The sequence below is a fragment of the Bos indicus genome, chromosome 5 (genome assembly GCF_029378745.1).
Source record: "Bos indicus isolate NIAB-ARS_2022 breed Sahiwal x Tharparkar chromosome 5, NIAB-ARS_B.indTharparkar_mat_pri_1.0, whole genome shotgun sequence".
In the NCBI taxonomy this organism is placed as follows: domain Eukaryota; kingdom Metazoa; phylum Chordata; class Mammalia; order Artiodactyla; family Bovidae; genus Bos; species Bos indicus.
This window is the reverse complement of record NC_091764.1, coordinates 61,034,167-61,047,546: the sequence shown is the minus strand read 5'-3', so window position 1 is coordinate 61,047,546 and position 13,380 is coordinate 61,034,167. Positions and strand designations below refer to the sequence as shown.

The window sequence follows — 13,380 nt, the reverse complement described above, 5'->3', positions numbered from 1 at the left end:
ACCTGATGCGAAGAGCTGACTCATTAGAAAAGACCCTGATGCTGGGAAAGACTGAAGGCAGGAGGGAGAAGTTGGACAAGTTGGACAAGGCAAAGGATAAGTTGGGTGGATAGCACCACTGACTCAATGGAGTTGAGTTGAGCAAACTCCAGGAGCTGGTGAAGGACAGGGAAGCCTGGCGTGCTGCAGTCCATGGGGTTGAAAAGAGTCAGACACGACTGACCAACTGAACAGAAACAATAAATGGATAAACTCATCGTGGGTTGAAAATATTTCAAGTCAAAAATATCCTTAATATACCTAACTTACCAAACATCAGAGCTTAGCCTAGCACACACCTTAAAAGTGCTCAAAACACATACATTAGCCCGTAGTGGGACACGGTCATCTAAAACAAAGCCAACTTTACAATAAAGTGTTGAGTAGCTCCAGTACTCTTGCCTGGAAAATCCCATGGACAGAGGAGCCTAGAAGGCTGCAGTCCATGTGGTCTCTGAGGGTCGGACACGACTAAGCGACTTCACTTTCACTTTTCACTTTCATGCACTGGAGAAGGAAATGGCAACCCACTCCAGTGTTCTTGCCTGGAGACTCCCAGGGACAGGGGAACCTGGTGGGCTGCCGTCTATGGGGTCGCACAGAGTCGGACACGACTGAAGTGACTTAGCAGCAGCAGCTTATGCATGGAGAAGGCAATGGCACCCCACTCCAGTATTCTTGCCTGGCAAATCCCATGGATGGAGGAGCCTGGTAGGCTGCAGTCCGTGGGGTCGCTAGGAGTCGGACACGACTGAGAGACTTCACTTTCACTTTTCACTTTCATGCATTGGAGAAGGAAATGGCAACCCACTCCAGTGTTCTTGCCTGGAGAATCCCAGGGACGGGGGAGCCTGGTGGGCTGCCGTCTCTGGGGTCACACAGAGTCAGACATGACTGAAGTGACTTAGCAGCAGCTTATGCATACTTATTATGCACATTTATTGCGTACTGTACTGAAAGTTAAAAAGAGAATGGTTGTTACATGTGTGGATTCTTTCCTCTTGGGATCATGTGGTTGATGGGAGCTATGGCTCACTGCTGTTGCCCAGCATTACAAGTATCAGACTGCATTGTCACTAGCCTGGGAAAAGTTCAAATTTCAAAATTCGAAGTACAGTTTCTATTGAATAGGTATTGCTTTCACAATATTGTAAAGTTAAAAAATCAAAAGTTGAATCACTGTAAATCAGGGACCACGGGTATATGCTTTTTACTCTAAAATCCTATTCCTAACAATTAACGTGGAGGATGGGTAATGCAGAAGGGTGAAATAAGTATGTACTAGAATCCATCAACTTCAAGATCCATGAATAAGGATCTAATTATATAAATAAAGCCTGACATGACAATACACAAAAGAAACTATTATGTAGGCATTAAATTGAACAGGGTAGACTTTTCACAAAAAATATCTCCATTAACACTATTGCTGAATAAAAAAAAAAGTTAAAAAATGTGTGTGCAGAATGATCTCATTGATGTAAAAATTCTAAAGTCTAATTATATATGAAAAATATGTAAGATATTCTCCAAAATGTTAATAGTGGTTATTCTCTGAATGGAGGGTTTGAGATGATTTTAAGATTATCCTCTTCACAATTTTCTGTACTATTTTCTAACAAAAAATATGTCTAACCAAAATAACATGCTGTTATAAATTCATGTTTATCACTTTTTTCACATTATTTAAGGAGGGTTAGGCCCTTGATACTTTCATAATAGATGTTTTCTGCATTTCCATTTCCATAGCAACAACATACTTGTGAGAGAATCAGATATAGTTTTAAAAGAGATACATACCTCAGATAGTGGAGTTGCCATTTCATCACCCAAAAACAAAGATACTATTTCATTGCAACAGACAATAATCATGTTCTAGAAATAAAAGACAACATAGTGAGGTTGATCTTATTGGTAAAATACTGGGTATTTTAGTTACAAATTATTTGTCTCATTTGTCTTTTGCTACATCATTCTCTAACCCTAATTCCCAGGATGAAATTTAGAGATATTCAGAGGTCACAATCTTTAAAGTAATTATGGTTACTTGAAAGATACAGAATAGCCACAAAATATAAGATTTAATGATGAATAATAAACTATTTTAGGATTTTTTTCCTGCAAATTCACCACTAAAATTCATATGTTACAGAGGTACAGGTAAAGGAATTTACACCAAAATAAGATTTTGGAAGACCACTTTTCTTCTGAGAAGAGAGCCCTGGAATAAAGAGGGTTGGATCTCAGAAAGTATTTAAGAAAAGATGAACAGTTGGGAATTGACAAAAAAAAAAAAAAACAAAAACTGGAAAGCGTAAATAAAGAGGAAGAGAGCGGTGGCACGTAGACTCTTTCAGCTGTGGCACGTGAACTCTTAGTTGTGAAGTCCCGTGTGCTGCAACTAAGACCTGGCAAGGACAAATAAATAAGTATTTTTTTGTTTGGATATTTTTATTTTTTTAATTTAAATTTATTTATTTTAATTAGAGGCTAGTAAGCCAGAAAGAAAAACACCAATACAGTATACTAACACATATATATGGAATTTAGAAAGATGGTAATGATAACCCTGTATGTGAGACAGCAAGAGACACAGATGTATAGAACAGTTTTTTGGACTCTGTGGGAGAGGGCGAGGGTGGGATAATTTAGGAGAATGGCATTGAAACATGTATAATATCATATAAGAAACAAATCGCCAGTCCAGGTTCAATGCAGGATAGAGGAAGCTTGGGGCTGGTGCACTGGGATGACCCAGAGGGATGGTATGAGGAGGGAGGCGGGAGGGGGGTTCAGGATTGGGAACACGTGTACACCCCTGGTGGATTCATGTTGATGTACGGCAAAACCAATACCATAAGTATTTTTTAAAAAGAGGAAGAGTCAGTATCGTCCTCAGTCCATTGTTGAAGACACTGCTGCAGCTCCTACTGTATGGCCACAGCTGTGTTTCTGAATGGACACTGGACCCAAGAAAGATCAACCCATCAGATTCTCCATCATTGTGATTTTTACATAAGGAAAGACAACAGAAGAGCACTATCAGCAGTACTGGCTGCATGAGCTGAGAGGTCCCAACAGGAGTTGGAGAAGGCAGCCCATGGACTAGACGTATAATGAGTAAGAGGAGGAAACAGAGATAAAGGAGAACTTATGCCCCTGTAGGTCTGTGTGCACTCTTGGCTCCTGACTCTCCAAGTTTCATTTTCTGTGGGGTCCACTGTATTTTGTCCCTGGTCCTTGGTTATGCAAGAGCTTACTGACTATGCCCTGCCAAACACTGCCTCCTTATCAAACCTATTTCATTTGGGTTAGTGTAAGTACTGATAGTTGTTCTTTACTTACAACTAAAGGAGTCATGATCATAAGACTGTCAGAGATAAACTATGCTTATCTCACAGTGTTGCTCACATCTTTCAACAATTTGCTTTTATTTCAGTAGTATTAGTATGTACATGTACTAACATCCAGAAATATGAAAATGATCAAAGTGCATTCATTTTTAAATTAACACTCACCAAGGCTGGCTAAAAGCCTTAAAATAAAGAAACAATTGAACTCATATTAAAGTTTTAACAAATGCAGAAACATAGAAAAGATCAAAATTTGGAGTTCCAAAGCTATAGCTAATTCTATTCACTTTAACAAATATATCTGAGGCATTCTACTAGGCACTGTGGAGCACAAAGATAAAGAAACAGACCCCATCCTCACCAAGTGTATAAGAGCTGAAAAAAAAAATAGATTCATACTTGACTAAATAATATGCCAAGTAGAGCATGGTCAGAAAATGGGTAGCTATGACATGTTATAAGAGCCTAGAGATGGGAGAGAGAGTAATATGTATATGGAACAGGGAACATTTCCTGGAGAAAGGGAACTGAGACATGAGGAAGTAGTAGCTGGCAGAGGATGGGGACAAGGATAGAGGGAGCCATGTAAGCAATGTAACAGCAGATACTCAAGGAACATAAAGAGCCTGGCATGGTCTTTACCACGGAAGTGTATTGGAAGCTTGGTGGTAAGAGTGGTGAGGAATAAGACTGAGAGGTATACTTATAACAGGACATGTAAATGTAAGGAATTTGGGTTTTGTTGCTTAGGAAATTGAGAGGCACTGGACTGAGGGGATAATGATTGCTTTAAGAAAATATTAATAATTCTGGCCATCTGGCCACTGTTTAAAGGTTAACTAGACTAGGAAGAAAAAAGAGAATGAAATTAGCTAGGAGGCTTCTCAAATTGGGCAGGAAGCGATCATGACCAGAAGTAGGGCAGTGTTCATGGGACCAGAAAGGATGGAAGGCAGCAGGACATCCAGCACTCATCGGGGGTCACCAGGTCTCTATGGTGAACTTTGCAGTCTGGTCCCCTCTACTAGATGGGGCAACATACATCCCGGAGTGTGTTCTTACATATTCTTACTTGTCCCTATTTCTATGTTTCTAATTGAGTTCTTAGGACCGGTTAAAGTATGTTTTCTTTTTATACAAAAGGTTGCAATAATAGCTGTGATGGGCCGCTGTCATGATTTCATCAAGAGCTATCAAGCAAAACGACACTGTCTGTATCATTAAACATTTCACATAACAGATGGAGACACCATGTTTCCTGATAAATGCCTTCCATGGTCTGTCTCAACACATAGTGAACAGAAATTTTGCCTCAACAACGTTCTATTTCTTTGGTGTTATTTCAGGTAGACCACTTAAACGTGTCAGAAACTGGCTGATTCGCTGCTGGGCTGTGAGGGACCTCCTGTGACCTTTCTGCCTAGAAATGAAGACAAGGGAAGCACCAAGCTCATCAATTCCTGGGAAGGCTGCCAGAGGGATGCTGCAGTTGGCAAGGGGGGCCGGGAGGGCACAGACGGTCTCTTGCTCAATATTTGCCATTTCCCCCTTAAGAAGGAGCATCTGTTGATTCTATGAGTGGTGGGCCTCTGAGTTACTACAAAACTAACAGAGCCAACATTTTGACTTTGAAGTTCCCATGGTCATTCATCAGTTTTATGAACAGAAAAAAAAAAAAAAGAAAACCATTCTAAATTGCTTTCCTTCCTCCAAACTCTTGCTTCCCACATCCCTCCTCCACATGCCGTCAGGGTTATCTTAGCAAATCTCAGGATGGGTCAGGGGATGCTCTTCTGGGTGCTGGCCACACTTTCTCCAACCCCCACCCCTCACCAGCCCTGCTTTCCCAGGGTCCTACATTCACCCTGCACCCCTGACACCCTGATAAAACATCCAGCCCCAAGACTTCACATGTCGTCTCCTGCTGGATCCTTGGTCAGGAGTAGGCGCTCTCCACAGGTCTCCAGTGAGAAGTTTCATGAGCAACTACTGAAGAGGCACTACGTGTCAGTTACCGGGTGAGGTACTGAACATCGAAAGATGGAGCAGACCCCCGAGCAAAGGAACTCAAAGTCAAGAGAGAGGAAGAGACACAGAAAGAGATAATGGCCAAAACAATATGCAATAGTAAGGGGGCACAGGATATTTGGGGGTTTAAAGAAACATGGTCTTTATTTCAGTCTACAGGCTAATAGAATGCTGCCTGAGCTACTGAAGCACAAAGTCTAGTTCAGCTTTCTCTTTAAACACACACACACACACACACACACACACACACACACAACCCTATGTGAATGAGATTTGTTTAAATGATAAATCAGAATAGTTGCCATCAACAGTCCCCCCATTGAGAAGGATTCTAGCAACCTTGCCCTTTTGTGTAAGTGTAGCACTCAGAATGGAGGAAACAGGAAAACGGGAAGGTGTCAGAGAGACAAGGCGACTTCAATAATCAAGAGCTGAGCCAGAGTGGGAAGTTGAGAGGAGGCAAAACACTCCATGCAGACTGAGTTGGAGGGAGTACATGCTTAGTTGCTCAGTCATGTCCAGCTCTTTGCAACCCCATGGACTGCAGCCAGGCTCCTCTGTTCATGATATTTTCCAGGCAAGAATACTGGAGTGGGTTGCCATTTCCTACTCCAGGGGATCTTCCCAAACCAGGGATTGAACCCACATTTCTTCCATCTCCAGCATTAGCAGGTAGATTATTTACCACTAGCACCACCTGGGCTGGAGGGAAAGGTTCAGAGGTTAGAGAGCAGCCATGGAAGCCAGGGAGGCACGAAGAACAATACAGTTGGGAGAAGGAGATTTAAAAGAAGTTATGCTGTATATGATGAAAGGATTCCCTCTCAGATGTTCTTATGAGAAGCTCCATGAAGATTTAGATGTATTTTCAACTGTTTTGAATATTAAATTTCTGTTTCTTTGAATGGCAGACTTTTCTTGCTAAGGGCCACCAGGCAGCTGGGCTCATTATGAATCTGGGTACCTATGACCATACTCAGCCAGTGATTAAGCTCCTCCTGACAGGGACTTAATTGTACTGATTTCAGTATGTTCTTATCTCCTCCAGCCTAGAAAATTTTTGCACATACCAGTCTCTCAAAAATAATGTGTTAATTCATGCTAATGCTTTGTATTTTGTTCTATGTTTTCATAGTACTTTGATATTTGGGATATGTTAACTAACTTTAATTGCCTTATACAATTGGGTGTCCCACACATGTTTACTAAACTCATTTTAGGTGACCTGGTAAATATATTTTAGGCTTTTTATATTACTATGTTGTTATCATTCCAAAAAGGTGTTTCTGTCTTAAAATCAGAATGGTTTGTATCTTTCCTATGCTTTAAAGCACCTGATAGGCTCTGAAGATACCCCATAAAGCGAAGAATGACAGGTTAAAATAACCCAGTGATTCAGAGCCAGGGTTGTTCATTTTGGAAGAAGGACATGTTTTCAAGCCATAAGTGACTGGAACACCTGTTCTGTAGCCCTCCCAAAACATCTTAAATTAATATCTGTGTTCTCAAGTTTTTGGCTTATTCCAGACCATAGGGATTTGGAGGGGAAAAAAGAAAAAAAAGAAAAAAGGAAGGGAATGAGAAACATAACAAGATGCACTACCTCCCACATCAACAAGATGCACTACCTCCATATCAACCAAAGGCACATTTTCTGAACCTTTATGTTTAACAACCCAGCAAAAATCTATACTGTGATAGAAGTAAATATATTAGATTACAGAGGTTATGAAATCCTGTCCAATTCCCAACCAGAATCGATCTCTTCAAGTGTCCTAGTTAAATTCTAATTAGCTCCAACTGAAGGTTGTCATGACAACGAACCAGCAGATTTTAGTCAATGGAATGTATTTGATATAACTCAGAACCTAGGTGCTTTTTTCCCTTACATGTTGGTTAGGATATTGGAAAAAAAGAAAATGTTATATTTCACAACTTTCAAATGTTGTGAATTAATTTGTTTGCTAATTCACCTACACTAAAAATATTAGTTTTTTCCTCACTTTGTGACATTCCTGCATATATAAATACCAACCAGAACTGGAACACATTTCACAATGCCCTAATTAAAGTTGAAGAAACATTTTTAAGTTGGAGAATAAAAGAAACTCAAAAATACAGAGGAGAACATCAGGACTGAAAGGAGTTTATTTTCCTCAAGAACTGAGCCACTCATATATATCACTCTAGTCAGGACATGAAAGCAAGATGCAAAGCTTGACTCAGGCAAGGTGGGTCATCTGGATTCTCCCCTCTGCCTGCCAAATGCCCCCACTTTCCCTGTTTATTCCTAATTTGTTTGTATTCATAGTCAATTTCTTGACTCAGGAGCTGGGCTCATGGGGATGAGCTTGATACCGACATCTGACTCCCAGGGAAATTCTGATGATTCATTCTCATCAAGGAGCCATCTCTTCATCTCAATGGTATCTGAGTGAAAAGATCATGGCTAGAGACAAGGAGAAATCTAGTCCCAGGGAAGGTTAGGTGACTAACCCTTGGTATAAAGCTGAGTGGCAGGGCACAACCTAGAATGTTTACTCTATGGACACTCAAACTCCTGTCTCAGACAATGTCAGCTGGGAAGACAAATGGGTTCAGGAGAAACACAATCACTTTCCTTTTACGAATTATCTAATAATGGATTCAAGGACAATTTCAGCAAAGAGTAGTCTAGGTTATGGCTCAGGGACAGCAACCTGTTAAGTTTGGTCTATGACTAAAAAACTATGATTGTAAGAGATTTATGAAAGAAGTTTAAAAATGAGTTCTTGAAAACAGATGTGAAAGGGCAACAATGCACTTTAGGAAAAGAATTACGTATATGAATCTCATGAGCTTGAGGTATCTGATCTACCAGGAGATTTATTGTAAGTTCTCAGGATAGTATTACTATCGTTAAACATCTGGTAATTTGTGCCATAACATTTGGGGACCTGTAAAGGATGTGCAACTAAAATTCTAAGCTATCAGTTCTATGATAAATGTAGGCACAGAGCACAGGTGATACAAACTCTGGAAAGTTGTTTCTTTGCAAAGACTAACTGTTCTTGCCTGATAATCCTCTTACGGGACTGGTGCTTTCACAACCGGGAAAAATGCACTCATTCACGTCACTGGTAAATTTAGACCAAAAAACACCCACGTGTATATTCTGAAGATCAGGAGAGTTGCTAGATTTTGCACTTTCCCATAATTGGTGTGAAGATGAGGTAAACAAGAAAACAAAGTGAGCCCATACCAATCATACTCTTTGAGAATTAAAAATGTTTTCTTATTGGTAACCAATTAAATATCAAACTAGCAAAAAGTGATTAAAAAAAAGATTCAGCAGCTCAAAAATAAACGAAAGATGCTAAAAGCTAACAGAGAAGTCAAACAGATATGGGACCCAAGTGGCTGGGAATTCAAACAGAAAAGCAGCAGAGGGAGGTCCCAGAATTAGAGGTGTGCTACCGGCATTGGGGGTGACCAGTCCTTAACCAGAGTCAGAGAGGGGCCTCCAGGAAGGGAAAGAAGAGTTGAGACATAACTATTTATGCTTGGGTAAAAAAGTTTATGGATGAACATGACAGACCTCATGTAATGATCAGAGAGAAGCTAAGAAAAAAGACAGATAGAGGAAAAATCAAACCTTCTACAGGAAAGGAAAATAACCACAGTACCCTCTAAACTGTGAACACTGTTTAGAGGGTTATAATAATGTAAACACTGAATGCTGGCTTAATTAAATTCTGTGATATAACAATATTTAGAAAGGAAGGGGAAAGGAACAGTTGCGAAGTATAAGGGATTCAAGTCCTTACACATAATAGTAAAATCAAGAGATACTATATGGAATTGATACATCAAAGGAGAAAACTAATTATTTTTGGCTCTCAGTAGCATTATTCATCATTATTCCGGCTTTCCTCTTGCCAAGTTGGTAGCAGAATTGTTGGCATGGCTTGTGAATTATTCATCCAATGACATGTGAAAGGAAGTGACATGATGTAAACCTGCAGAACCAGGCTATGCTGTGCTCCCTTTCTTCGCCGCAGCCCAGTGCCTGGAGATGCTCCAGAGAATGGGTGCTCTGCTAGCCTGGAGGCTGGTGTGGGGAGCCGTGGAGCCCAGTGGACTCACTTGGATTTGAAGTTGTATTGGTTGCCTTGTTTTTCGCAACTGATTCTGCAAATTATTTATAGACTTGGAACTAAATAACAAAAGGAACAGATGAAAGAGCTGCAAGTGGACTGCTTGCAGGACTGCAGGTTGTGGACATGTTGGGCAGGAGACTGTCCCTTTTCATTTAAACCTTGTCCATCTATTTCATCTTTTTTTTTTTTTTTTTTCCAAAAAAAGTTGCTGCAGTAACTAGGGAACACATATCTCAAGAAACTGGAGGAATGTACAAATGGAAATTCAAAGAGCAAGTGGTTAGGGGAGGACACGCATTCTCTGCTTCTCTCATTTTTCCATAGAGGATTAGGAACTCCCACTCCACTCCTGAGAAGGAGGGACACTTGTAGCTCCTTTCAGACCTAGCCAGGAGAGCAGAGTCACTTATTTGACTGATGAGTCTGAGAAAAGCAACAGAGTGTGCTAGGCTCAGCCCCATCAAAGCAATCTTTGCTTACATTTTTGGAGGCACCCTGCCTACAGGACTATTATTCTCTGCTCCTCCATGTGGTCAGCCTTCCAGGGGCAGGAGGGGAGTGGTGGAAATCCTATGGTCACACAAGTATGCTAGATAACTGTGTAACTAGGTGGGCAAGTCTGGCTAATTCAGGGGTGGAATGGTGATAAGCTTATTTGGCCATAGATCCAGTGCCATGTTTGTTAATCAGTTTTATCAGCAATGATGCTGATGTTTTGACATCTCCATATACAGTATCCATTTCCTGTGTCGCATTTTTCAACAGGTTTAGAACACAGAAGGAATAAAAGAGAAATAACCCTTTCCTCCAAAACATGAACTCCATCACAAAACCATTCAACTCTGTAATCAGATGAATAACACACTATAACGTTAATATAATATGCCTTTTTTTCTAGTTAGAAAAATACAGATGTGCAGAAAAAGTCTGAAAGATACATGCTTATCTATATTTTCTAATTTTTCTTCACATATTATTTGCATAATAAAAATGCTCAAATATTAGACTTAGAGTGAAAAATTAAAAGTAACATTATAAAGCTATAGAGGATTGTTTCTTAGGAGCCATGGTGATATCTGAATAATTTCTCTTGGTTGGCTTTGTTTTCATTACCATCTGATTCTTAGTATCAGAAGAGCTTTGAAGAAAACATTACTTATGTGTCCAAAAGTTGGGTCATATTTGGTTCTCTAAGTAGAGAAAGTAAAGGCCAGAAGAACCACATGATCTACGTTTAGTTATGTAGATAATGTTATCTACGTTTCATTCTTCTCTGACAAAGTAAAAAATAATTTAAATGATTATGGATAATGGCATCCATCCTGCAATATAATTTTCCATTAACTTACTTCCATTTCTGCATCAATTGATTTCTCTTCTGTTTCCTCTACTTCATGTAAATTTTCATTTGAAGTAACTTTAGGAGTTGTTGGCAATGATATTTCAGCAATTTGCGTAAGATTAGATAGTTTCTCATGAACTGAAATAACTCTAAAAATAATAAACACATATGCATTTTATTTTAAAAGAAAGGCATTCATTTATTCCCAGAATCAATAATATGTGTAAAATAAATCCTTAGTTATTTAACACTTAGATTTCTGGCAACCGCCCCCACCCCACAAACATCACTCATTCAATTATTCCTTCATTCAAGAGACATGAGCCAAGAGATGTGATTCTTGTCTGTATGATGTTTATGATTTAGTTATATACCCTGATTTATAATTATAAACTTGCAAAGGCATAATAGAGATTCCCTGGAGGAGGAAATGGCAACCACTCCAGTATTCTTGCCTGGAAAATTCCATGGACAGAGGAACCTGGTGGGCTATAGTCCATGGGGTTGCAAGGAAATGGGTATGACTAAGCACAGCAGCATAAGCACAAAGGCATAGTGAGAAAAGGAATGTAGACAGCCAAAATATTGCTTAAGATGAAAATTAAGGAAATAAATATCTACTTGGGCAAAGAAACACCAGGTAGTGACAAAAGATCCACTCCTGCTTAAACTCAGTACCATCTCCAATTGGCTGGCTGGTCTGAAGCTAAGAATTAGGACAAGTCAGCCATGGCTCTAAGAGACCAATCAAGGAGCCCACACAGTGACATGTATCATGTGGGGAGTGGGGGTTAGGGAGAAGAATCAAGAAAGAAGAAAAAGCAAAAGCCAAGGGTGAGGGAAGAGGACAGAGTGGTAATTACACTGAGGCCAGAAAGCTTCTGGAGTCACAGTCCAGTGACTTGTGGAGGTGTCAAAGGCAGGAGTTAACTAGTCAATGAGGTCAGAAGCTGGAAAAGCAATGAAACAGGGAAAGGAAGCAAACAGCCACCTGCAGGGCTCCCAGTGACTCTAGGATCCAGGTATGCAGAGAACAGGTGCGTGCATAAATGTGCATGGATCCACAGGTCTCTATCCAGGGATGGAGGTAAATTTTTATGTAAAAGAAGTAGACGATGCGAAAAACCAAAATGACATCAGGAACAAATGCAGGAACATCAATTCCCCAGTTTTCCACAGCATCCTCTTACTTTGCCTTCTAAAGGATGGTTAACAAGAGCAACTCCCTATAGACTGCCCTTATCTTGACCCCCATAGGAACGCAAGGAACTCCACCCTGGGTGAGAGAAATAGTCTATTTTCACTGTATCACCACGGGATGAATCAGATGAACATTTGTCAGTTACCTTCCCCAATAAGAGCCTCAGTAACAGGGACATGTCCCTAACTTTAGTCTACTAAACTGTTGATCATAAACACACCAAAATCAAGAGCATTTTGTAGTTTTTTTTTTTTTTTTTAAAAAGAATCCTGTCAGTTTCATTACATTCTGTTCTGCAGAAATTATAATCTTTTTCATCACGCAGTTCTAAAAATAAATCCTGCTACCTTTTGGATGTACAAGGTAAGAGCAGAATTGGGCATGACTTAGTGATTGAACGACAACAAAGGTAGGAGCATGATTTCCCAGTGTTGTGGCTTAGTGGTGCTAGCACAGTCTTATGTCTAAGATTTTCTGCCATTTCACCGAAAAAAAAAAAAGGAAAAGAAAGTTGACTGAATAATTAAAAGTATGCCAGTTCTTGAAACATCTCTTGTTTTATTCCCTTTCATGGTGCGGCCAGGAAGTCTTTCCAAATGGAAATCAGGAAGCAGGAACCAGACTCTCCTCAGAAGGATGGAAAAGCACCAAGTCTATGTTCACTGAGCACTTAGTAGGTGGTGAATAGGGGGAGGAGCTGAGGCTGACAGGTATAGGAGGCCGTGAAGAAACTTGACATCTGCTCAGTGCTTTTGGTTTTACAAAGTATATGCATATATTATACATGCATGCACCACATATGCATATACTGTCTGACTTGATCCCAACAATAACCCCCAAAAGTAGGCAGAGTATTATTTCCATCTCAGAAATGAGAAAATGGAATGGGTTAGGCTTAAGGTCACAATAGTAACAAATAGTGGAATCACAACTAAATTAACTAAGCAAAGAAAAAAAAAAGAAAACAAACAAGGAATTGAATAAGGTGAAATCAGAAGAGACAGAACCCAGGCATGAGCGAAAGTTAAGAGTCTCCATCCACTGTTGGATGAAGAGGGAGGTAAACAATGTGGCTGATGCAGAGACTTCTGATGGGGGAACAGATAGGATTGGCCAACGTATAGGACTGGGCAGAGAGGGAAGGATGAGGCTGGGATGGGGATGGAGTTTGGGCTTAATTACAACTTAATACAGAGTCACATTAAGTTATTTTTAAAACACACCCTAAACTACAGGCAAAACTACAGACAACATCTTTGTACTCCCTGTGATCTGTTA

The 13,380-nt window shown here is 40.0% G+C and overlaps 1 protein-coding gene across 8 annotated transcripts in view; it reads right to left on the bottom strand.

Annotated features, from left to right (window-relative positions):
* Positions 1-13,380, bottom strand: part of CFAP54 (cilia and flagella associated protein 54) — a 312,887-nt gene that overhangs the window by 21,013 nt on the left and 278,494 nt on the right. For 7 of the 8 annotated variants that reach the window (XM_070789566.1, XM_019961126.2, XM_070789565.1 and 4 more), the window contains 2 exons: positions 10,909-11,050; positions 1,840-1,914 (listed from right to left, as the gene is read on the bottom strand). In XM_070789566.1, the coding sequence (XP_070645667.1) occupies positions 1,840-1,914; positions 10,909-11,050 (217 nt within the window). Of the gene's footprint in view, positions 1-1,839; positions 1,915-10,908; positions 11,051-13,380 lie in introns of those variants that run through there. The other variant, XR_011566649.1, reaches the window with a different exon arrangement.